At 41.0% G+C, this 26145-nt stretch overlaps 1 protein-coding gene across 1 annotated transcript; it reads left to right on the forward strand.

Moving 5' to 3' along the window:
• Positions 1-12719: 12719 nt before the first annotated feature.
• Positions 12720-24959, forward strand: PolG1 (DNA polymerase gamma, catalytic subunit tam). Its single transcript, XM_080277529.1, has 8 exons — positions 12720-14887; positions 15333-15494; positions 17596-17789; positions 18527-18748; positions 20429-20675; positions 21414-21508; positions 23614-23705; positions 24608-24959. The coding sequence occupies exons 1-8, from the start codon at positions 12919-12921 to the stop codon at positions 24855-24857; spliced, it is 3231 nt and encodes a 1076-aa protein (XP_080133655.1). The 5' UTR covers positions 12720-12918; the 3' UTR covers positions 24858-24959.
• Positions 24960-26145: the final 1186 nt, after the last annotated feature.

Here is a 26145-nt window from a genome sequence, read left to right on the forward strand (position 1 = left end):
CCTTACAGTCCTCGTCTTTGTTATACAAATCCTTTCTTTACATCTTTTCCCAAGCGATTTATTTTGTTTATTACACCTCTTTCACTTAAGGGTATAAAATCGTCAGCATCTTGGGCTTGCCCCAACCATTAAAGGGTTATTCATAGCCCTAATTCCAAGTCGTCGGTTTTTCAATATTATCTTTTCATCAACCCCTTGGCTATTTATTTTAAGCACTGTTATTCGTATCCCTAATATTTACCCATCTCTCTCTCTCTCTCTCTCTCTCTCTCTCTCTCTCTCTCTCTCTCTCTCTCACACACACACACACACACACACACACACACACACACACACACTTCGAGAAAACAGTGCCCCGAATGCAGATATATTTCTATTTTACTGCCAAACTCTTTACTATGCTATTTTAACGCTAACTTGGCCTAAAATTGTCATCTCTCCATCCTGAATGCTGAGTTGTAGCAATAAATTAACAACAGAGTATGATGCTAGTCACGAAGAAGCGGTATGGAAAGGATATAGAGCCGCGGATTTGTCTTATACTGTCACTGAGTATTTGAAATAAGACACAAAAGGACGAAGATAAGATTAAAGAATAAACAAATAAATAAATATAAAAACAGTAAATAAAACAAATAAAGGAAAATAAAGATAAGAAATGAAATGGGAATAAGGTAAAAAAAAAATAATAATAATAATAATAATAATAAAAGTAAATAAAATACAAATAAATAAATATAGAATAAATTAATGAATGAACAAGTAACGCTCAGCTTCTATGACACCCTCAGCTGAATGTCTGGGAGAATATGTAACACCTTTTCCTTAACGATTTATTGTGCACTTTCCTCCTTAATATCCTTTTCTGTGTAATTAATGTAAGATATGTCCATATTAAAAACGATATAAGTTGCATAAGAAAAATGGTGATGTGTACTATGCAAAATAAATCGCCAAGGAGGATATGTGACGAAATCTCAAACATCCTCCTCGGCGATTTATTTTCCATGATATCCTTCTTAATCTCAAAATATACATCATTCCATCTTCAGTGCTGAGATTAACACTAGAATAAGGTGCTAGTCCCAAAGAAGTTCTATGGAAAGGATGTTGAGTCTTAGGTTCGTATTCTCGTTGGTCAAGGATGCTCCCAACTCCTCTTCCTTAGCGATTTATTTTTTAATGTGCCTGGTTAATATCTCTTTGTATGCTATTTACGTAGAGTATGGCCATATTGGAAAGATTTACCTGTAGGTAACACAGAGTGGGATAGTAAGGTGTAATAAGCAAAATAAATCACTTGCGACAAGGATACCGGCAATTGAATTACGGGTAATAGGCTTCAAAAGGACGAAATCTCCTATATACAGGTTGGTCCATATATAACGCTGCTCTTCCATTACCCCAGGCGATTTTTTGTGTGCTGCGGGAACGCCACACTCAACGGTATCATTGTCTATCCAGTATCATGTATTTTTTCTTACTCCCATTGCAACGCCCTCATCCGTAGACTGAACCCTCCTTAAGATACTGCCATGTGGGTTTTTAGTGGGGTACACTTTCATGGATCACCCTGCATTGTAGTATTTAGTATCCGTAAATAAATATAAAGTTTTTTTTTTTTAATATAAAGGTATAGGAACACGAAGAAATGTTAGTAAGTTAGTTTTATTTCCACCACAGCCTGGAAAGAAGAAGGCAGATGCACTCTGGTAGGACTGAAGTAAGGAGGAGGTGGCATCTATATAATATCGTACAAGTAAGTCCTATCTCAAATCACATTCATTGTATAAAAAACATAAACAATCTTAATACTGAAATTGGTGATATTTAAAACAGTATATAATCCCTGTATTTATGATTACTCTGAAAGTTCTTCATAGATAAATTATTTTCACTTGATGATTATCTTCTCTTGTGCCTCCCTTCTCGTCGAAATCACTGAACCTGAGTAGTGAAGTGGGGGATGGTGTGGTGAGGGTAGCTTAAATGTGCATCTGGTGGCCGGTGAGTGTGGCTAAATAAGTGCTGTTCTCGGATTTGTCATCTAGTGCTCCTATGGGTTTTGCCAGGGAGGTGGTCAGCTTGCTAAGAAAGGTTTATACAACTGTATACTTGGCTTTGAATCCCTTGGCTTTCCTGCTGCCGGCGTAGAAGGCAAGGGCCATCTCATTGCTAGTAGAGTTATAGGCATTCCTCATCCTGCCGCAGGATCTCCCAACGTTCGCACTGTCTTCAAACGTAAACCCAGCCTTGTCAACGGCCACATAGGACTTGTAGCAACCCTTAGAGTAGCGCATCTTCATGAACTCAATCTGCAGCGTAATGGTCTTGCCTAAGGGAGCCTAGGCAGAGAGAGAGGAAGTGTGAGGAGACAGGCACGAGAGATGGTTATGTGATATTTTAATTAGAACACGAGGCAGGTCATGTAATCAATAATACGCCAGTTGTCAGTTTTAGAAAATGGACAAACTAGGCTTAAAATGCAAATGTATTCCCCATAGGAATTACAAGTTAAAGAAGACAGTTCAAGGAAACTTACGAATAATAAGCGACAGCTATATTAGTTCAACACAGGAAAAACAAGATGTGGGTGTTATACTATAACACAGGAAACACAAGATGTTGGGACGGTACCTTGAGCCAATACTCGCAAACTTTCATTGGTGGGAAGCGTTTGGGGAACCTTGGAGACGTCAAGTAACCCAATGTCTTATTCATGGCATCAAGGTCAAGGAGCATGTGGCAGTCGCTGGTCAGATTCTGCTTGACGGTGATCACGAAGCCAGGGTATTCCACCTTATCGTTGCTTATGAATTCCGCCTTGGCGTTGGCGTGAGGGACAATGTATTTCTTCCACTTAGGCCGGCAGATTCTGCAATAAGGGTTCATTTTTAATTGTAATAAGATTTACTATACTATCCTCTTGGCAATAGTGGGAAGATATCAAAATGGTAATAAATAAATGATGGTAATACTCATACTTTATTGTTCTGCTAAGCAAGATTGTAAAAAAAGGTGAAACTCGTCTATATTTACTTTAATTTGACCAAGAATTGCCACCTCTCCATTATGAATGCTGAATTGTACCAACACATTAACACTATGATGCTAGCCACGAACAAGTTCTGTGGAAAGGATGTAGAACCGTAGTGCCCTCTAATTCTGCCAGTGAGCTATGTGAAATAGCCTGCAAAAGGACGAAAATTTCGGCCACGCCAAGGTGAATGACATATAATAAATAAATGACGGTAATATTTTCTATTATTGCTCTGAGAAGGAAGATTGTAACGAATTAACTCAAGTTACTGCAATATTTTTATCTAATTTCGCGAGCCCAAAAACCCTCTGGTAGTTAAATGAATATAATGCAACAGGCGTGACTAGATCGAAGAGGTTAAAGGTCATTAAGAGGATGTTTGATTTATATGACCATTTATGAGAGGTTAAGGGTCATTAGCGCTAATTTATAAGACCATCTTGGAGGGGTTTAGGGTCACTAGTTCAAATTTATATGACCACCTTGGAGGGCTTAAGAATATTAAGCGGTGTTACCACTCTGGAGGGGTTTAGGGTCATTAGCTCTAATTTGTGATCATGGATGTCAGTAAATATTTGCATATTATCGAGATGAAGTGGTAAAGGTAACAAAGATAGGAGAGGATATTTTTTTCTGAAGGATCATCTCACCTGTGTGCACCAGCGTCGCCTGGTCTGAAAATACCCACATAGTCTTTGCATTTGTTCTTGTATTTCCTCTCCAGGGAGAAGAAGTCGAAGACGAAGAGAGTAGGCTTGGGCGATGTCTGAAGCCGCCAGACAAATGGCATGAGAAACATTGAGCAAAAATGAAATGAGAACATATAACAAGAAAAAGATCGGCGTTACTGTTCAGCGCCAGTTGTACAGGCTCACCATAAAGTATCCGAACGCTGTAAGCTCCATGCATTTTGAAATATATGATTGAAAAAACTGCAAACAGCTCTCCTCGTGTGTGCCTCTGTCAGTAATACTCACTACACCATACATCAGTGCAATGGCTTCAGAGTGAGCCATTCCCAAATCAGACATGCCAACCATTCCAGGATGACACACTAAGTTCTGCTCACTTTCACATCCAGCGAGCCCAGATGTTGGGATACTTTCTGGTGAGATTATATAGCCATGAGCAATAGTTCTCGGACAAGCCTCTCCCAGCACTGTGTCCTGCTTTCTAAATTTCTCATTCCTCCCCAAACGGCAGAGGGTATGCCTCCTTCTTAAACTCTTTTGTTGTGTGTTTCATAGCGCCATCACATGAAAAATAATTTCTGTAGCACCGTCCATTGTTACAGCCGGTAGAGAAGTGTCAGCGAACTTTTACTCATGGATGTAAGTAAAGAATATAGATATCATGATTATATTTTAATGTCTGTGTAGTAAGAGTAGAAGATGCATACAGAACATGACTATCATATTGGTGAGAGTCAAGGATACGTAGAAAACACTATTGTATCATGCATTAGTACTTGTACAGCGAGAGAAGAAGATACCTACAGAATATTGCTGTTTCATGTTGAGAATATAAGTATACCACGTAGTAAAGATTATGTAGTAAGAGTAGAAGATACATCGAGAAAATAACTGTACCATCCCTTAATGACTACCTGTATTTAGTGTGAGTAGAACAGAAGTGTAGCCTACCATTCATTAATGACTATATAGTGAGTGAAGATACATAAAGAATGTAACTGCATCGTACAATAAAACTGTAATAAGTAGCAGATACGTACAGGGGCTACCGGTACCGTGAAATTGCAAAAGGCGTTAGGGGGGTAATTAGCAGTACCGTTGAACCCTGGTGACTTCCATATATAAACGTCGCTGTCGGCTGTAGTTATGGAACATGTCGCCCCCACCATGTTGACACCCTGCCAAGACAACAGTACAAGTCATACACTACAGTATACCCTTTGCACATTAACCTGGCAAAGATTTTTGTCTTTCCCCTTTCAGCTTGATTAATGCCCAAGTGTAGTCATTGTTTGAGTGGTTCATTTTGACAAATAGATAAGAATGGGGGTGGGGGACAAGAAAGAGCTAAAGTTCTGTATTTCTCTAACGTTTCGGACTACACAGAGCCCTGCCTCAAAGGACAGACTCGGTGTAGTCCGAAACGTTAGAGAAATAGAGAACTTAAACTCTTTCCTGTGTTCCCTTCCCACCCATTCTTTTACAAGTGTAGTCAGATTTCAGGATGAAATTGACTAGAAGCTAGGGAGAGGCATTCCTTCCCCCTCCACGCTGACACCCTGCCAGGACAATAACACCTGCCTTACATTATAGTATTGTTACTGTAACTTGGCCCAGATTTTCGTCCTTTTGTAGCCAATTTCCCGTTGCTCAATGGAAGAAAAAGGGAATATTACAATTCTACCTCTTGTCCATAGCATTTCTCCGTAGCTACCATCATATTCTAGTGTTAATATCTTGTACAGCTCAGCATTCAAAATGGAGAGACGGCAATTTTAGGCCAAGTTAGAGTTACAATAGTGTAGGCAGCAGCTCCGTTGTCAACATACACAATCGTATGTTTTGTACCATTGCGTTGTCGTTGTAATCTACTGTACAGTATATTGGAAGATAGACTAGACTGAATGATTGATTGATATAGTAGATAGATAGATAGATTGATTGATAAGATCAGAATAATTATATCACTGAACATATGACTGAAGTTTTCAGACATATCAAAAAGGTATGATGGGAAATTCTACAGCCTCAGTTATAAAAGAAAGCTGATAAATGGCACCAATAATCTTTTCACCTTAAACTGGCTCAATTTTTTTTCCTCTTTTGGTTTATTTCCCGCGGCTCAGTGGCAGAAAAATGCAATGTTTTGCTCTACAGCCTCTCCATAGCAGGTCTTCGTGATCTAGCATTATATTCTAGTGTTAATCTATTGTTGCAAGTGAGCACTGAAAATAGAGATATGGCAATTTTTGTCCAAATTAAAATAATAGAGAGTTTCATTAAGATATAGTAGTGTGGAGCGGGGTGGTAGTGTGAAGTGGGACTCTAAAAATGAGTTTGGCTGGTAGTGTGAAGTGTGGTTGTTGTGAACTGAGATGATAGTGTGGATTATGGTTACTGTTAAGTGGGGTGGTAGTGTGAGGTGTAGTTAGTGTGAAGTTGGGTGGCAGTGAGAAGTAGTTATGGCAGTGTTAAGTGGGTTGCTCTGAAGTTGTGAAAGGGGAAGTGTGGTTAGTGTGATGTGGGATGGTACCGTGAAGGGGGGTGGTTATGTGAGGTAGGGTCGTAGTTTCAAGTGGAATTGTAAAATCTATAAGGTTGTATTGTGAAGCTGGGCTGTTAAGTTAATTAGGGTGAGAGTGTGAAGCGTGGTTTGTGTAGTGTGGCTAGTGCAATGTGGGATGGTAGTGTGAAGCGGGTTGCTCTGAAGTAGTGGTAGTGTGAAGTCGAGTATTAGTGTGAAATGGGGTTGTAGTGTGAAGTGTGGTGGTAATGTGAAGTGTGGTGGTAGTGTGGAGTGGGTTGCTCTGAGGTAGTGGTAGTGTGATGTGGTGGTAGTGTGAAATGGGCTGCTCTGAAGTAGTGGTAGTGTGAAATATGGTAGTAGTGTGAAGTGTGGTGGTAGTGTGAAGTATGGTGGGAGTGTGAAGTGGGGTGGTAGTGTGAAGTGGGTTGCTCCGAAGTAGAGTGGTAGTGTGAAGTGTGCTAGTGGTGTGAAATGTGATTAGTGTGAAGTGGGGTTAGTGTGAAGTGGGCTTGTTACCATCAGCGTCACCGCTAGGGGGAGGAGGAGCCACGCCATTGCTGTTGTGGTGACAGGTGAGCTGTGACTGTGTCCAAATTACCACGGCGTCTCTTTTATATACCCAGCTTTCTTCCCCCTCCCTCCATTCCTCCTCCTCCCTCTCTCCATCCTTGTCTTACTACCTCCCCCCCTTCCCCTTCTCCTCCCACTCCTCCCCATCCATGTCTTACAACCTTGCCTTCCCCTTCTCCTCCCACTCCTCCTTCATCTTCACCCTCCCTCCATTCCTCCTCCTTCTCCTCCTCCCCCTCCCCCCACTTAGCACCTATTTCATTACTCCCTACACGCCCACACCTGCCTCTCATTTTCAGGTCTAAACACCTCTCTCTTAGACATTTATTTCGCATATTACACCTTAACATTCTTTTCAATTTATATCGCCTTAATCTTGGTGGCATTGAAGGCTTCGTAACTCCTTCTCTGCGATTTGTTTTACTTTTAACGCCTTAATATTCTCCTTAATGTTATTTATATCGAAGTGTGGACGAGTAACATATAAGGGGATTCTGGGGTGTAAGGTATAGAATAAATCGGTAAAGAAGAAGGGCTGCGAAATCTCCCAAGCCACTTAGAATACCGCCCTCACTCCCTCCAGCCTTCGCACTAACCTCAGTGACACCACTACTCCTGTCCTTGGTACTGGAGAGGGACGCCTTTATGTGGTGGCACTGGAGAGGGACGCCTTTATGTGGTGGCACTGGAGAGGGACGCCTTCATGTGGTGACACTGGAGAGGGACGCCTTTATGTGGTGGCACTGGAGAGGGACGCCTTTATGTGGTGGCACTGGAGAGGAATACCTTTATGTGGTGGCACTGGAGAGGGACGCCTTTATGTGGTGGCACTGGGGAGGGACGCCTTTATGTGGTGGCACTGGGGAGGAATACCTTTATGTGGTGGCACTGGGAAGGGACGCCTTTATTTGGTGGCACTGGAGAGGGACGCCTTTATGTGGTGGCACTGGGGAGGGACGCCTTTATGTGGTGGCACTGGAGAGGGATGCCTTCATGTGGTGGCACTGGAGAGGGACGCCTTTATGTGGTGGCACTGGAGAGGAATGCCTTTATGTGGTGGCACTGGGGAGGGACTCCTTTATGTGGTGGCACTGGGGAGGGATGCCTTCATGTGGTGGCATATTGGGGAGGGATGCCTTCACGTGGCGCCGCTGGGCTTAATGGGTTGATAGGTAAAATGGGTAACTAGGGTAACACTTAGGAGAGATAACCATAGTGATCTGGGCCATGCAGTGGCTTTATATCCCAGGACAGTGGTTAAATAGCCCGCTACAGGCTCAAAGGCTCAAGTTATGGAGATGAGCACCGCGACTAAACGCCTCGTGATGTAAGCCCTCCGCTGCCTCTACCACCATACTAGTATATTAAACAAAGGGGAAAAAAACGGAGATTTCGACATACTTCCTTGACAAATTTAAGAGAACACATAAATTTTATTTTATGGATTGTCATTTGTAAATTATTTAGACACAAATGCCATAGACATCTTAAGTATTTCCTACCGTCAAATGATGCGGGAAGGTTCAAGGCAAACTTTTTTTTTTACCTTATTTGGGACATGCATCAAAGGAGAAGGAAATTCCAGCTTCGTCTTCTGCTGTCCGTGAGGTTGGAAATGCAAGACTTGGTTGGGAGTGCTAGGTCCCTGCTTCCCATATCTACCCTCTTAACTTCGAGTAGCCAAAATTTGCCGTCTGTCCATCTTGTGTGCTGAACTGTAACAAAATATCAACACTAGAATATGATGCTTGCCACGAAGAAGTTCTATGGGAAGAATGTAGTGCCGTAGTACTGCCATATTCAGTCACTAAGCTACGGAAAATAAACCCTAAAAAAAAGGATGAAAATGTCCTCCAGGTTAAGATAAAAGAAACATATGGTATTCATTAGACATGGGAGGAGTACGTGGGATTATTACCTCTTCCCTTTTCCAGTTAGGGATAGGAATATAAGAGGCACTGTCAGGGACAATATTGCGCCCACTATTTTACTGCATCTATCTCACTTGAGTGTATGTGTAAGGTGGAGGGGGAGAGAGGGAGGGGGAGACCAAGGATGAGATAAATGAATGGAATAGAGAAGTATATGAGAGAGGGTAGTATAAGCTGAGGGAAGGGCAGCGCAATGGCAGGGGACACGACGACATGGAGGCGATTTGTTTGTGGCCACCCCTTACGGGATTGAGGCATCTGGCTGTACATAGATGGACAGATAATATATCCGCCACATTCCTCCCTGACATATCCAAGAACATTATCTATTAGAAGGGAGGTGCTGGAGAGGAACGCCTTCACGGGGTGGCGTCGATATAAGCGAGTGGTTCATCTGCCCGGTTATACAAATGCCTCTCAACTCTCTTCCTGCTCCTAAAAGGTGGATATACAAGGTCTGCTGAAGGGCAGCTTCAGCCTGCAGTCCACCAGGTTTACATTTCCAATGAACCTTGAGCTACTACTACTACTACTACCACCACCACTACTACAACTCCTCCTCCTCCTCCTCCTCCTCCTACTGCTACTACTACTACTACTACTACTACTACTACTACTGCAACTGCTGCTAAGTCCCTCGTAACTCAAGGAATATTTGCCACCATAGGAAACTAAGAAGTAAAAGAGCTGAAAACATTAGACCATTAATATCGATCCTCCTCATAGAGATCGATAGAGACAGTGAGCGGTAACGAAAGGCAGTGATAGCCTACAATCTTAGGAATCCAACATACTTTTCAAAATATCATCTAAGTGCGTCATAATTAATGTTTGACTTTAAAAAGATGCATCTAAGTGTTTCAAAACTATTGTTTGATTTAAAACATGTATCGATACTACTATACGTGGAATAAGGCGTGATTCATCTCAGTCACTGGCGGTCTCATTACGTTCTTCACCTATGTTCAGGTGTGTTAATAGTCCTAGAGTGATTTAAGACCCGGCCAATTACCTCCTCTCTGTTGCGCAAAATCATCCCCAGAACTTTGGTTGTTGACGACGCCATCTGAGGAAAGGATGATTGCAATTTAATGTCGTCATCGTTATCAGTTGTAAACTTTATTGACAGCACAGAAGCCCCCCCCCCCTCCTTTTTTTTTTTTTATCCTCAGTATGTTTTTTTTTTCTTTTGTGGATTATCTTGAGAATATCACACAGCTCTTCGTACTGAATCAGCTTGTCAAGCTGGGTGCGCTGAATCTACAGTCTCTCTCTCTCTCTCTCTCTCTCTCTCTCTCTCTCTCTCTCTCTCTCTCTCTCTCTCTCTCTCTCTCTCATGTATGGTATGTATGTGTCTGTGTGTGTGTGTGTGTGTGTGTGTCCATCTTGTCTCTCAGCGAAGTGCTACCCATAGGTGAGTCTGCTCTGAGTCTAAATGGTTTTCTGTAACGAAATGGAGAAATGACAAATTTTGGCAAAGTTAAAGCGAAAAGTCTCCTGTACAGACATTTTCTTGCTGCCATTCCATATTTCTCTCTTTTGGGGGGCAATTAACGTAGCCATGAATATTAATCGCATTACACCACCAACTGATAGGTCTAGTTATGCCATACCAAATGACCATTAACGAGGCCACGATTATTACTATTCCCGATTTTTTTTTTTTTTTTTTTTTTTTTTTTTTGTAAGAGTCCATACATACTGTATATACCGTGGATGATATTTTTCCCCTTTTATTTTCGTCTCATGCAACGTGACTCACTCTCAGCTGCATTAACTCTTCTGTCACCATAAGTCTGTTAAATATATAGCTGAAAAAGCCAATGCCAGAAACTTCTTTGATAGAGAAGGCTTTCCTTATTTTGACGGGGAAGCGTACTGGCGGAGAAAGAAGCTTTGAAAGAATGCCGCATGAACCAAAACATTGTTTAGGGCGGACTTTAGATTTACATATCATATTGGATAGAGGAGATGGCTTGAAGTTGATGGAATTAGTGTTGTAAAATTAATAGTAAGTATACAAGAGGAATAGTTAGGGAAAATTGACATTCTTCCTTATCTGCGGTTCAGATGTGGTGGCCCCACCAGGTAAGATTCCCAGGTAAGATTTATATGCCCTCCCTTGTTATGGATAATTGTCCGAAAGACTTGGGTTAGGCTAGGATGATTTAGGGTAGGTTTGCTTGAATGTTAGTTTAAGTTGGGCTAGGTTGTGTACTGCTGTTTCTTATATGGCTATGTCATCCTAATCTTACCTTATTATTTATGTACGACAGTGACGCAATATTTCCGGATTTCCGATTGGGAAGAAGCGTTGACAGGATCCATTTTTTTTTTATATATATATATATATATATATATATATATATATAAATTAATTACAACGCTGGGTGGTTACCATATAACCAGAACATACGTGCTCCCTACGTGTCAGCAAGTGGGTTGGTGGAGGGTTAGTGCCCCTCCCCGTAAAACAAATAACTCAAAGTCAAATGACCACCCCTTACGGGATTATGGCGTCTGGCAATAGATAGATAGATAGATAGAATTATGTACAGCAGTGATGCAGTTACCCAAACCTTTAGGAGTTATTGATGCCCTATATTATTACCCAGTTCTCTACATCCATCATAACATAGCTACATTTCAGACTAACCTAAAGGGTAGTGCTGGAGAGGGCTGCCTTCATGTGATGGTGCCAGTATGACTGGATGGTGGAGCTGCCTGGTTATGTAAACGGCCCTTAGTCCCTATAGGCCCAAAAGGAGGATCATGAGCTGCTGAATAAGGACAACCACAGCATCCAGTCTACCAGATTCATGTTTCAGATGAACCAGTGTTTGCGACTGGTATGAGTACACTGTTGACTGATGTGAAAAAATAAAGTCTGATAACTTTAATACTGGTACGTCTGATTTTAGCCAAATCAACAATTGTTGAGTTTATTGTAAGTGCATTGCTGTACACTCTGCTGGAATGAAACAATGTTGAAGCATGTTTAACCTGACAATGCTCACTAACTTCTCAAACCTCTTTCAACAGATTTGATGGCCAGATGTTTTTAGATTGGAGGGTTAATATGAATAGTAACCAAGGAGATTCATTCCTGTTTCACAACTAAGACTGATTGAAATTCCTTCAACCACAGTATAGTATTCAAGTTGTGAGTGGTCCATTTCTATTACATGAAAGCAGCCAAATACTATATATACTACGAATTTACTGGAAACTGTTTACATTAAGTCCTCGTGTTATTCATATTTTTTAATACTGTAGTCATACTTTTATTTTCTTGTTTCATGTGAATATTAACTGAAATAAATTCCTTTCAGACTAAGATCCATGTCCATGATGGCCTTGTCACTGAAGCTACGGAAGTTTCACTGCTTAAGATGCCTGCTTTGTCAACCTCCAACCTTGACTTCATCACAACCAGTTCTCAGTTATGGCCAGCTCCAGTATATTGTACAGAGATGTAAAAACACAGCCAGCGTAATGGAAGCAGGAAAGTACCATAGAATCATCAAGAAGTATTCCAAAAAGATGCCATTTAAAGACAGTGGGAAGCCTGTTGTTTCATCTGGTACTGGGAAAAATCAGGAGACAGAGTTGAAAATTGGTGAAGATGTCAGTCAGGAGGCAGAGTTGAAAATTGATGAAGATGTCAGTCAGGAGGCAGAGTTGAAAATTGATGAAGATGTCAGTCAGGAGGCAGAGTTGAAAATTGATGAAGATGTCAGTCAGGAGGCAGAGTTGAAAATTGATGAAGATGTCAGTCAGGAGGCAGAGTTGAAAATTGATGAAGATGTCAGTCAGGAGGCAGAGTTGAAAATTGATGAAGATGTCAATCAGCCACAAGAAAGCAGTATTAAAATGGTGTCCTTAAAAGATGTGATGACTGAGTTACAAGCAGATTTGTTGAGTAGAGGCAAGAATGACAGTACAGAGCCAATGAAGCCTCCGAATAAAAAGGTAATTAAAACAAATCTAAATGATAAGAAAATCTTCATTGGAGAATGTAGTGAAAAGATCATTCTTCATTCAAAAGATCGTAGAGAAAAGATCATTCATTCAAAAGACAGTTTGAAAAGAAAAAAGAAAATAATTTTTGCCAGCAAAAATGCTTTGGAAAACACACCTTCCATAGAAACCTCCGACATGTATAGCTCTTTAGGTCTTCGTAAGAATGCCATCAGTATTCAAACTCTTTCATCAAGTCTCCATGGCCAATTGTTTAAAAATATTAAACCCAGAGCTAATGATGATGCTGAGGAAGATTTAAAAGAGATTAAGAAGCACTTAGAAGCTCATGGATTATGGGGCAGACCAACGTCAGTATCACCAGATTTTGATTTCAAGATTCCAGAGCTGGTGGATCATGACTTAGACCAACATTTTCGCATAATTGCTGAGGATCAGTGCGGTGTATATAAGACATTACTAAATCGCTTGGTTGGAGCTAATCTTCCAGAGTGTCCTTTACAGTGGAAATTCACTCCTGGCTGGACACGATACAATTCTGATGGCAGCAGCACTCAGGTAGATTATCCAGACTGCCAGGCTTTGGTGTTTGATGTGGAGGTGTGCATGAGTGAAGGCAGTCATCCCACACTAGCCACTGCTGTTTCTGACAAATATTGGTACTCGTGGTGCAGTGACCAGCTTATTGACCCTCAGAACCACTGTGATATAAGCTTCAGAATGGAGAACCTTATACCCATGGAAACACCAAAGGATACAGAGGGTCTGGGCCATGGGGTGCTGGGCATTCCACGCATCATTGTTGGGCACAATGTCAGTTATGACCGAATCAGGATTCGTGAGCAGTATTTCTTGGAAGGAACTTCCACTCGTTTTGTCGATACCATGTCCCTCCACATTGCTGTTAGTGGTTTGGTTTCTGAGCAGAGAGCTTTAGTGATGAAGAATAAGACAAGTGCCAAGTCTATCAGATTACCTTGGATGAATGTTGGGTGTCAGAACAGCCTGAATGAGGTATACAAGTTTTATTGCAAACTTGGTGATCTTGAGAAAAGTACAAGAGATACCTTTGTGAAGGGCAGCTTGGATGATGTACTTGAGGATTTTCAGAATCTGATGAACTACTGTGCTGGTGATGTGAAAGCAACGCACATGGTGTTAGTGAAGTTATTACCTTTGTTTTTTAAGCGGTTTCCTCATCCAGTTACATTTGCTGGGATGCTGGAAATGGGCCAGACATTTCTCCCAGTTACAGAAAATTGGAACAAGTATATCAAGGCAGCAGAAAAAAAATATCATGAGGTTGAACATTCACTAAATGAAGAGTTAGTAAAGCAGACCCAGGTGGCTCTTGGCTACATGGATGAGATGAAATACAAGCATGATCTGTGGCTGTGGAATCTTGACTGGTCACTTCCCAAAGGTCGTGTGAAGAAATTAGCTGGCCATCCCAACTGGTATCGAAAATTGTGTGCCAAGACAGGGCAGCGGGAGGGAACACCAGAGCCAGAAAATATGAGCACTAGCCTCCAGGTGGTGCCCAAGCTGCTCAGGCTCACATGGGAGGGATTCCCACTCCACTATGAAAGGGATCATGGATGGGGATATTTGAAACCTGTGTACGACAGTTTTGATGAAATACCAGAGTCTGAGATGTTTGAGTATAACAGCACTACTGCAAAAGACCAGCCAATATTTCCTGTAAAAGCACTTTATGATATGATTTATGGGTGTACTGGGACTTCTTCTTGTGTGGAACCCAAACAGTCAGAAGAAAAAGATGATATACCAATAGGAGTGGAGGAGTGGGAAGAGTTTTTATTGGAAGCTGAGTCACAGGCATTTAATAAGAAATTTAAAAAGAAAGTAAAACAAGATTACATTGACATTGGAATCCCTGGTGTTGGGTTGGTGCCTCTGCCCCACAAAGATGGAGTGGGCAACCGAGTGGGCAACCCATTAGCCAAGGACTTTTTGGCTAAGATTGAAGACCAGACCTTGAGTAGTTTTCTGGGTGATGTGGCAGAACTGGTCTTAAAAACCAACAAGTCCCTTAGCTACTGGAAAAACAACAGAGATCGCATCCTTTCCCAGCTGCCAATCTGGCTCTCTCACAACCACCTTCCTAAAACTGTTCTTGAAGCAGGTAAACCAATTTTAGGTTTTTCTCTAATAATACATGCAGTCTATCACAGCACTGTAAAGTTAGAGCAATTGGCAGATCAGCAATATAGGTAGCATTGAGTGTGTGATAGATAATTTTATGAATTATAGTTCTGTGGATGTACTGACTAAAATTGTAAAAACAGTTAATATATGGTGAAGTCTTACTGTACTTTTCCCATACAATACTGCAGATAGTTTATATTAAAAAGTAATATTTTTCTTGCTTTAAGTAAATGACAAAAAAAAAAAAATCGTCAGGAGGTAGGAAGAATTTACCCAAACAACACACCACTGTCATACTAAAAATAGGTAGATACTTTCCTAGTGTGTGCTGATGATTAAAATTTAAGAGTTGTACAGTATAATATTTTTCATGGATATGAGTGCAGGTAAAAAGAAAAAAGTGTTTTCCTTGATATATGCAGATGAGTACAGTGGGGGAGGTCAGTTTGGAGTGATACTGCCGCAGGTGGTGAGTGCTGGCACCATCACCAGGAGAGCAGTGGAGCGCACCTGGATGACTGCCTCCAATGCGTATGCTGATAGGATTGGCTCAGAGCTCAAGGCCATGGTTGAGGCTCCTCCAGGTACTGAGGAAATTTAATACAGGTACATGTAACTGATATCCCCCTTTCAGCAAATAAAAGCCACAGACCAGTAATCTTTCGACAACCTGGATAGCCTCGTACATGGATGCTGTGAACTGGCTGTTTGAAATCCCTATTCGTACATTTTTCCATAATATCTGGACAGTGCTTGCATCTGGGTGGAAATTATGGCCGCACGAACATTTCCATGTCTGGGTGGGCAGGAATTGCCCAGTGGCGGTGCTGTGTCTGGCTGGGTAGTTCACCCAGAATCTGCTAGAGACCCCCTCGCTCAGTCTAAGTTCCCTCGCAGTGATGTAAACAGTTAATGTTTTGGCACACATGGTGGTTTTTGTGGTTTTTCCCTACCTGCTTCTGGCCTTGTTGTTCCTTACATGCCTCCTCCTAGTGTGTGTGATGGTCCCTTCACCAGGGAAAAGGGAGAGGTTAGTGCTGACTCTTTAGAAGTGGAAGATCCTGGGTAAGATTGATGCAAGATGGTTGAATCGTGAGTGTTGACATTGATTTTATTGTAGCTTACAGTACTGTACCATGATTTTATTCTATTTTACCATGATTTAATTCCATTTTACCATTGTTTTTTGTGTGCCCACTGCATTTTTTGGTCTGCTTGACCCAATGGATTAATGTTAAACAGCAGAAAATAGTGTTGTATGACGTACTGTAGTGGCCTTTTATACTGTCTTTCAAAGTTAGGTAATGTACGGTACAAATAGAGACCAGGGGAGAAGTCCACTATCCGGACAGAGCCACTATCAGGACAGAGCCACTACACGGATGTGCCATTGGCTCTGTTACGTCAGATAAATGAGGGATTACTGTATTTTCATTTTAACCTAGCCCATTTTTGTGGCTTATTTTGCAGTGTTCATTACCAGAAAGAGACAGTGCCACATCCATACATATTTGCTTTGCACTTCTTCATGGTAACCTCATATTCTAATGTTAGTGTAGTGTTACAACTCAGTATTCAACATGGAAAGGTGGCAATTTTAGGCTAAGTACTACTACCGTACTTCTGCTCACCACCTGTATCTCACCAAATCTCTTATTACCTACCTATGTAGCTATAGCCAGGTGCCGTAATCCTGTAAGGGGTGGCAGTTTGTCTTTGAGTTAGTTGTTTTATGGGGAGGGGCACTGACCCTCTGTCAGTCACTCTTAACCATGAAGAATTCCAAGGAGTTATTCATCAGTGCTCTAAGAATCTCATAACCGTGAATAGGAGCATTCCTCGACTGAATTTTTGTAAGACAATCATAATTACATCTGTAATTTACATCTAAAATGGTTTAGAAATAAATGCTAGAAGACTTATAAGACTCTGGGTTCATTAGATAAAACAGACATTTAATTATTTTTCTTTGTTACTCAGTCGATTTTGATGCAAATCCGATTATTGGATAATTTTCCCTTCCAATACAGGTACCGATAGTAATAGGCTCTTACCCGCTGATTTACAGCACTGCTTCCCACTTTTCTCTGCTGGCTGTAATGTCTGAGTTGACACAGGCTTGGTGTGGTTCACTGCCCATGGTATACAAAAGTTCATGTAGTGTATCACCTCGTTAGCCTCTTGCTTTTCTTTGCTGGCCAATCCTGGAGCAGAGTCTTGGTATGTTTCACCACTCATTTGTTACAAAAGTTGATCTAATGTTTCACATCTGTGTATTAGTTTCCTCTGCTGGTTACTATTCTTAAGCTGAAGGAAGCTTGGTATGTATAACTAAATTTTTTATGTACTGGGGAGGGGGAGGCCGAGGATGAGATGGAGGGATGGGGTGGAGAGGTATATATGAGAGAGGGGTGTGAGTTGGGAGCAGGACAATGAAATGGCGGGGGACAGAGCGACTTGGAGGCGATTTGTTTGTGGCCACCCCAAATGGGATTGAGGCGTCTGGCAGTAGATAGATAGATAGATTTTATTGTAATGGCAATATTGGTAATATTGTTATAATGATATATGCTGACAGTAACACTTATGAATACTCTATCTTGCTGGATGGATTGGGGACATTATTTTAGAATAAGTTTGTTGTATTAGATATTAAAGTTGCACATGGGCTGAACTCTTTATCAGGGTATAAGTTTGTGGGTGCTGATGTAGACTCACAGGAGCTTTGGATTGCTGGGTTGCTTGGAGATGCGTACTTTGTGGGTGAGCACGGAGGAACAGCACTGGGGTGGATGATGCTGCAAGGAAGGAAAGCAGATGCCACTGACATGCACAGCCGTACTGCTGCCACTACTGGTGTCTCTCGCGACAATGCCAAGGTGAAGTCTTTACCATGGGGGCAGATCAGGGAATATTTTTGAGGTATTGCCTCCATCTGTTTCCAAAGTAATGAGGGTTTGGCACCTCCTTTCTCTCAGTCAACTAAGTAATGTTTGTCAGCCACGGATGGTTTGAATTATATGTACAGTATATGGGGGGAAAAAAAAAAATCAGCATAAAATAGCCTGTAAAAGATTCAATATTTATATGCAAAGTGCTGTATACTGATGTTGGTGTGATATACCAGATGTGTTGGTGGGCAACATGGGCAGCATCTGTGAATCTCACCATTTGTAACCAACATGTGTGAATATAGGCTACAGTATTTTTGGCTGGTGAAGTTTACAATACTTGTGAGCAAATAAGCACTCTTTTGTATCAAACATATCTGGCTAGTATCAGTCCTCTCAGTATGATGACATATAGTATTGCACTATTCAATTTATCCTTACTAATTTTATAAACTATTGCTGGTTCATGTGGAAGATACTTTAAGCTACCTAACTTCATCAATCTAATGACTGTGTGCTATTGTTTCTTTTATTGTTGCTATATTCAGACAGCTCAAGAGAGATTTTTGACCATACATTATCTCCATTGAGCTAAGTAAAGTTTGCTTAGAAGTATCAAGAATAAACTAAAGAGATGTCACTGGATTCTAGGATTTACTGTAGTTCAGATCACCAAACTGTTCCCTGCCCCAGCTGGAGACTGATGATATGTCCTTTACTTATAGGTTATAAATTATGGTCGGATATATGGAGCTGGTTTGAAGTTCATGCAGCGGCTGTTGAAGCAGTTTAACCCAAGTCTGTCCGAGGTGGAGACACGGCAGCGAGCAGAGCAGTTGTTTTCCAGTACTAAGGGGGAGCGAGCCTGGTACCCCAGTCCAGCTGGTCGGGACCTGATGGGGGAAGTAGGCTTCTCATACAACGGAGAGCCTCTCACACGCAACCGAGTTAGTGCTTCTAGGTCACATGCAACAGAGTCTGTGTTTTTAAGTTTAGCTGAGTGTTTTTAGTTATCATCGTTTTTTCTTTACATTATTCCTTTGTCATTACTTTATTTTAATAAAGTGCAGTCTTTGTTTTTATCATTACATAATTTTCTTGATCATTATGACTATTATATGCCTTTGAAATTATGGGTTGTTTGTGGCACTCACCATCCACTCGATGTAGTGCTGCTCTTGGGTGCCTACCCATTCCTTTAGATCCCATTTCTTATGTACTTGTTCGTACACCTTCTGAAATTCATTAAGCAACATCTTCGACTTCTCTTCTTTATCATCATCATCATCATCATCATTGTCATCTGGACCTCCTTTCCCTTCTTAGGGCAGGATGAGAGTAGCAATGTCCAGACAGCTTAAGTTGCCCAATCCTATGGGCCATGCTTCTATTCACTCATCATTCAAGCCCCCGAAATCCTGGCTCTATCTGATATGCCAAAAACTTTCACCACATTCTAAAATATGCCACAATAATTCTTGCACTCACTTTGCTCATCTTTATTTTAGTACAGGGGTATTGTCACAGCCTTTTTCCACTCTGCTGGCACAGTTTCACTCATCCACGCCTTCTTATATACTGTGTCTCCAACAGGCACTTCATTCCGCCCTCTCCACTACACTTAATCATCTCTTCATACACCTCATGAACCCCAGCTGCCTTCCTATTTTTCAACCTCATCACAGTGTTTTTCACCTGTGCAAGTGTCACGAATTCTGGCACTGCACCCCTTCTCTACACCCCCCAAAACCAATCATGGTAATAATTGCTTTGCTCTCTCCATTCCAATTCATCAGACTTTCAAAATATTCTTTCCATCTGGTCCTTACTTCATCCCCATGGGTTAATAATATCTACCACCTACATCCCTCACACTTTCACATTTCCTTCCGCTGTCATTTCTACATTTCCGCACCTCTTTCCAGAATAACTTCCTATTTTCAGATTAATTTGAGTTCATTTTTCTTCGTAGATCATCATTTACCTCCTTCTTTTTCCTTTTCATTAGTCCCTTTACATGCTTCTTGCATTCAGTATATTCAGTTCTTATTTCAATTGAACCCCTGTCCTGTAACTGCTGTACCTCATCACATCATTCTGACACTTTTTCCCACCTAAAGATGCAGTAAGGCAGTACAGTATCCAGAAATAAGGAAAGAGAAAGTGGGAAAACTTTCAACAGCATGGCCATTATAATTCAGTAAATTATGTATTATATATGTATGGAGTTGAAATGTAGTTGTAGCATATTTACTGAAAAATGGTTTTATGTACAGTTAGAGATACCTGCATATTTAGCAAGATAGTGAGGATGTGTGACAAATAGGTAATCATGTTACTACACTCTTGTACCGTTGAGTGCAATGATGAGTTTTTTCTTCTTTTCTGGTGCAACAACAGAACAAGGCAGTTTTAGATGACACCACTCAAAGTGTAGGGATCCAAGGCTAGGCTTTTACAGACTAAAACATTTCATCATCATCATCATAACTTTTTTTTTTTTTTCTTTCCATCTCAAGATGGTGTGAATTGTAGTAAATATAGTTTATTAGCACTTCAACTTATTGCCAGTTTTTCCTGTTGATTGTCCTTTATTTTTGCCTCAAACACTTTCTCTCTCCCTCAAGATTGTGCAGTTGCTGAGACAAGCAAGAGAACACAACATTGAAGCAACATTTTCAGAAGTGACAGAGACACCACCAGTTTGGGTGGGAGGCTCAGAATCTCATATGTTCAACTGTCTTGAGGCCATTGCGCGGAGTGAGGTACCCAGAACGCCAGTGTTGGGGGCCATGATCACACGCGCCCTTCAGCCTTGGTGTGTTGATGACCAGTTCATGACCAGCCGGGTAAACTGGGTGGTCCAGAGCTCAGGTGTGTGCAAATTTGTGTGTGGTAATGACAGATAGATAAATATGACGATTTATTGATAAGGGTTACATGGTTTTATGCACAATTATATAGAGCACATTTTCATATTGTGCCTGGTGGTTTAGTGGGTAATTAGGCTCTCCAGTCAGATTGAGCCTGTGCAGGTTTTATATCCAAGGGGTGATTGGAGTTATTCTTCACGTATTGCCACTCAGGGATGAGTAAGGCTGGTCACTCTCATCTTAAATGTCAGGACCAGTTTGACTAGCCCCAGGCTTCTGTAATCTTCATGGAGCAGCACAGGATTAGATGATGATGAGAAAATCTAGGTCATGAGATGGCATTTCAGAACATATCAGTAACAATTGAACATCATTGTGGTTAGCAGTGAAACTTCAGTAAACATGCTTTCCTTATACTGCAGACGTAACCCATTCACCCTTGTGACATATTTTATTACGTATTCTTACTAATGCCAGGCAGTTTTGCTCTGTTTAGGAGAGATTTTTTGAACTGGTGGGCTTTGATACAGCCCTCACTATTACCTTTACTGTAAGATATTTTCACTAAAGCTGAATAAGTATGTATGGTGTTAGAAGGTATAAATATTAAACTACATCATCAAACTGAAGGGGTAATGGCAAAGAAGAACATCAAAAAGGCGATTTATGAGATCTTACTGTATAATGGCTGTACCCATTTGCATTAATCATTAAGTTCAACAGAATGAATGTTTTCCAGCTGTGGACTACCTTCACATCATGCTGGTTTGTATGCGCTGGCTGTTGACAAAGTATCAGATCTCTGGGCGATTTTGCATCAGCATTCATGATGAGGTAAGTCTTGTCCATACTGTGCTGTCAGGGACAAAGGTTGGCCTAATGTTCCACTGTGTGTACTTCAGACTTATCGCATTTCCGTCACTTATCTCCCTGACACGTATCTCACTTATCTCCTTTGCAGTTCTTAAAGTCTCCAAAACTGAATAAAATTGTTTGGAGATAACAAGAATAAAATAAAATGTACATCACCAGAGGGGTTAGGCCAATGTTGCCTGGAAACTGCTGTTCCCTGTTTGAACACTCACAGGATGGTGTAAGGTGTCTGAGATGGTATGGTCAGACTCAAATATGAAGTCTGTTTGGGTGGGGCCCGAGAGGGGATTTCCCTCTCTACAGCTTTGTCGCATCAACCCCAGTACCTATCTCTCTCTCTGTCATATGTCAGCTATTTACTATTTGAAATTGTATATTAAATATTCTGTACTTATTAAATATATTAAATAAGGCTATATAGTGTTATGAATGTGTCGCTTTTTAGGATAATAGCAATGATTTGTATAAATTCCACACCACGTGACAACGTCGCTTTCCGACGTTGCCAGAGGTCAAGGACACCCACCTCAGACTACAGGTGACCGGTCACTTCCTCCCTGATCCCCACCCACGATGGCAGCTACTCCAACTCGCTCTCATGTGCTCCACAGTCGGGGGAAAGAACTTATTTACAATGTGAACAAGTATTTTCTAGAAGAAAGATCAGAGAGAGGACTTATGGCTACTGGGGAAACCTCTATAAAAAAAAAACGCGCCAAGACTTTTACCTCAGTGGTGGTGTGGAAAAAAGGTCGAAACAATATAGAAGAAAACACAACTTATAAATATATAAAAACTTTCTCAATCAACTGAGAGAGAGAGAGGTTTGGCAGAGCTGTAGAGAGGGAAATCCCCACGTGGGCCCCACCCAAACGGACTTCATATTTGAGTCTGACCATAGTAATGAAATCCCATACTGTATCTCATTATTATTTGTATGAGCAGGTCGTGATTTTTTCCTTAGTCATCATACTGTACTTACTTTACAGTGCAGTTAAATTGTTTATTGTTTTTCGTGACACTCATACAGGGTTCAGTACTGAAGTGAAAATAACTAGGCTATTTGCAGTCCCCTTGGTTGTTCAGTGGATTGGGTTATGAGAGAGGTCAAAGCAGGGGTTGTGGCAGTTGAAATGATACTATTGATGAATGTTGGGTTATATTGCAGAGCAGTATTTCACATTTGAACCTAAAATGTTCTGTCTGAGGCTAATGATGATGATAATGATATTGTTAGTTTAAAGTAATATGGTACAAAGTTGGTATTACATAGAACAGGCAGGTACTGAAAATTATGAACTTCCCATTAAGTGCTACAGCACTTAAGATGTATTTCTCATACTACTCAGGCAGTGGAGTTTACCATCATCCTCCCACTTGATGTAGTGCTGTGTACTTCTTTCCTCCTCTCCTTTCTTATTCTCTCTCTGTGTCTACCCTCCTTTCTACCTACCTCTCTCTTTTTTTGCTTTTTGTCTTTTTGTATTATTATTTCCATTTCCGATAACTCTACATTGAGTGACAGGCCTAATTATTTCCCGTAACCCAAGAAACCATTTACATCACTGGGTGGTAACATATTAGTAAATTACAGGGTGATGCGGAATCTACCATGGTTCCCCTGTTAACCAGGTGGAGAGACACAAATGTAGTGTCCACCGAGGAACCAAACCTCCACACTTTTCCCTGTGCCTTCCCGTGGTGAGTCATTGTCACCCATAAGGGAACATCAGTTCACTACACGGGATGATCCTGCAGGGGCGGTTGCTTGCCTGCAGTTGACAGGTCTGCTCAGCCAGACAGACTGGGGTTAATCTACAACAGTGACAACAACTCAGCCTCCAACCAGTTGATTTTATTCAACTGAGAAAAGATGTTTGGTTGTGAGTGAGTTAATAAAGACCACCTCTAACTCCTCCATTTCAAAATCCCCTAAGCCAAGGAAAATTGTCTATCAGTATTAAAAATAAAGCAGAAAGTAGACAGCTGAACTGAAGGTGTTAAGGTTCAGTTATACATCCAAAAGATAGTGTTATAACTAAATGGTACAAATTTTTATGGCACAGGTGCGTTACATGGTCACTTCAGACGATTGCCATCGCGCTGCTCTTGCCCTTCAGCTCACCAACCTCCTCACACGCTCATATTTTGCTCTCAGGTCAGTAGGTTGCACGAGCAGAAGCCTCACATGTTCATGGATGGCACTGTATTTGGTCAGAATTATTTCGGTACCAATAGCTTTCGTAGACTTTACCCAGTCACCACTGCCACAGTAGCCAAGTGGTTACTGGTAGTATTACTAACTATGAAGCTGCCAGCATGATAATGCCCAAATTTAAATCTTGATGAGGGCACCTACTGCCACTCAAGGTCTCCATTCACCCATCATGGGTGGTAGGTTACATGAGTACCAAGGATAATACCCAGGCAAGGTAACTGGTAGCACTGGTTGATACAGTGGCCTTATATCTAAAGATAGTGGATGAATACCTCACCAAAGGTTTGGAGATCTAAGTTATGGACATGAGGACCGTAACTTAGTGTCTCATGGTGTCTACTCCCACCTTTACTATTGCTTTTTACCATCAGCAATAAAATCTCAGAATATGGTTATTAAAGTGAAGTTTAACTGAAAAATTTCCTGAATTTGAAGTTTCTACTGGAATGAGATTTTACAGTTAGTGCCATGTTGGAGTGATGATAATTATATGCTCTTTGTATGTACTGTATTTAGTAATAATTTGAAAAAATGCTGAGGCTAGAATAATAATCTTTGGTTTGTGTATGCTGTAACAGTACATGATGTTAGAAATAATAATATATTACACACAACATATGTAGGTTGTGTGTTGCAGAAATAGTTTGGTAGAGTGACTTTGTGATTAGAACTAAGACTTTATCTCCCGATTGTCTCAGTGAAATATGAAAGCCGTGTGAAAAAAATAGTAGGCAGAGTTATGTTGTGATGTTAATAATAATGATGATGAGTTTTGTTGTAATAATACTGTTACATATAAAGTCGAGCTTAATGTGACAAGATCATTTTGCTGTTGTTTGCAGACTTGGATTCCAAGACTTGCCACAGTCAGTAGCATTCTTCAGTGGTGTCGACATAGACCAGGTGCTGAGGAAGGAGCCACACCTTGATTGTGTCACACCATCCAATCCATTGGGCCTCCACCAGGGATATGGAATCCCACCTGGAGTCACTCTTGACATGCAGCAGATCATGGATATTACACAGGGGGACCTAACTAAAAAGAATCCGGATGTGAATGGGAGCCAAGAGAATCTCACTTCAGGATCATGATACTTTGCTTAATAAATTGGTAGCTGTGAGTCATGACAGAATTAGTTAGTTCTTTTATCTTCAGGAGATATATTGTTGGGATGAGGAAATCTCCTGCAGAGAGACTGGGTGGGAGTACTTATGGACACGACCAGTGACCTTGAAGAAAATTCTTGGCTGTAATGAATGTAACTGTGTTGGAGCATGTCAGAATCATCTAACATCCCCACTCATATTGTAAAGTATAGTTGGTTTGATTTCGCCTGATGGAAGTGGTCCACTTCCACATTGAGAATACTAAGTCTTGATTGCATGAATTTGATGAGCCTTGGCTTTAAAGTACTAATGCATCTCCTTGGTTACTGGTTTGATCACCCCTGTAGTCTGACTACACTTAGCCATCAACTGAGCTGAAACAGTCGGGGAATTTTATCATGTTAAACATGCAGTTGTACATAACAGGTTTGCAAACATGCTAACACATCAGCTGTCATATACAGTACTGTAATGTGTAAGAAACCTTGTAAATGTGAAGGTGTCATTTCCTTTGATCTCATGTACTTGTGGCCAAATTGCCTGTCTAAGAGTGACTGGTTGTGTGGCCAGTTACCAACCTCATAGGCACACATCACATATACAAGTCCTTCCCAGGAACAGCAGTATTCAGCTACCTGGTACCTACTACACCTAGCTGAAGCTGGATGCCTTGAAGCCTTGTGGCACAATACATGCTGTTTCATGGGAATTTCGTTTTTTTTTTTTTTTTTTTTTTTTTTTTTTTTCTAATACAATAGCCCTGTTGTGATGTGCCATCTTGGAAAGTTTTGTGTGATATATTCACCCATCAATTTGAACCTCTATATGTGAGACAAGTACTAGTGAACCCATAACCGGACATTTGCCTGGCTGGTAACTGTATGTGAGAGATGAGGTTATGGGAGAAGGGAACTGCTATCTACCATTCCTCATATCCCCATCCCACTGCTTCAATAGCTCTTGTCTAACATATAATGGTTTGAAATTATGGGTGAGTGTACGATGTGGAACTTTCCTTGAGTATGCCTGTGTCAGCTGGCTCCATGACTGGTTTGACAGGCCAGAGGAAGGAATGGCATACCATCCTGATGGGAATAATTTTCTCAGCCCACAGCTGTAGAACCTGAAAACAACAGGGGAAACATTGTTTACAATGCTAAAAATTGAACAGGACAGTAATGTGAAACAAGTTGGTATACTTCCAGAGAAGGGGAAGCTTTTGCAGTAAAAGGATATAAATGAATGATACATTATTATTATTATTATTATTTTT

This window comes from Coenobita brevimanus, chromosome 70 (assembly GCF_032717465.1).
Source record: "Coenobita brevimanus isolate Jiangsu-jjx chromosome 70, ASM3271746v2, whole genome shotgun sequence".
NCBI lineage: Eukaryota > Metazoa > Arthropoda > Malacostraca > Decapoda > Coenobitidae > Coenobita > Coenobita brevimanus.

What these genes read in the sequence shown, in the direction of transcription:
- PolG1 (XM_080277529.1), top strand. Translation starts at nt 12,919, where the DNA reads ATGTATAGCTCTTTAGGTCTTCGTAAGAATGCCATCAGTATTCAAACT. An exon ending in TAAAACTGTTCTTGAAGCAG is followed by an intron (nt 14,888 to 15,332) that starts GTAAACCAATTT and finishes TGATATATGCAG; the next exon opens with ATGAGTACAGTGGGGGAGGT. An exon ending in CATGGTTGAGGCTCCTCCAG is followed by an intron (nt 15,495 to 17,595) that starts GTACTGAGGAAA and finishes ACTCTTTATCAG; the next exon opens with GGTATAAGTTTGTGGGTGCT.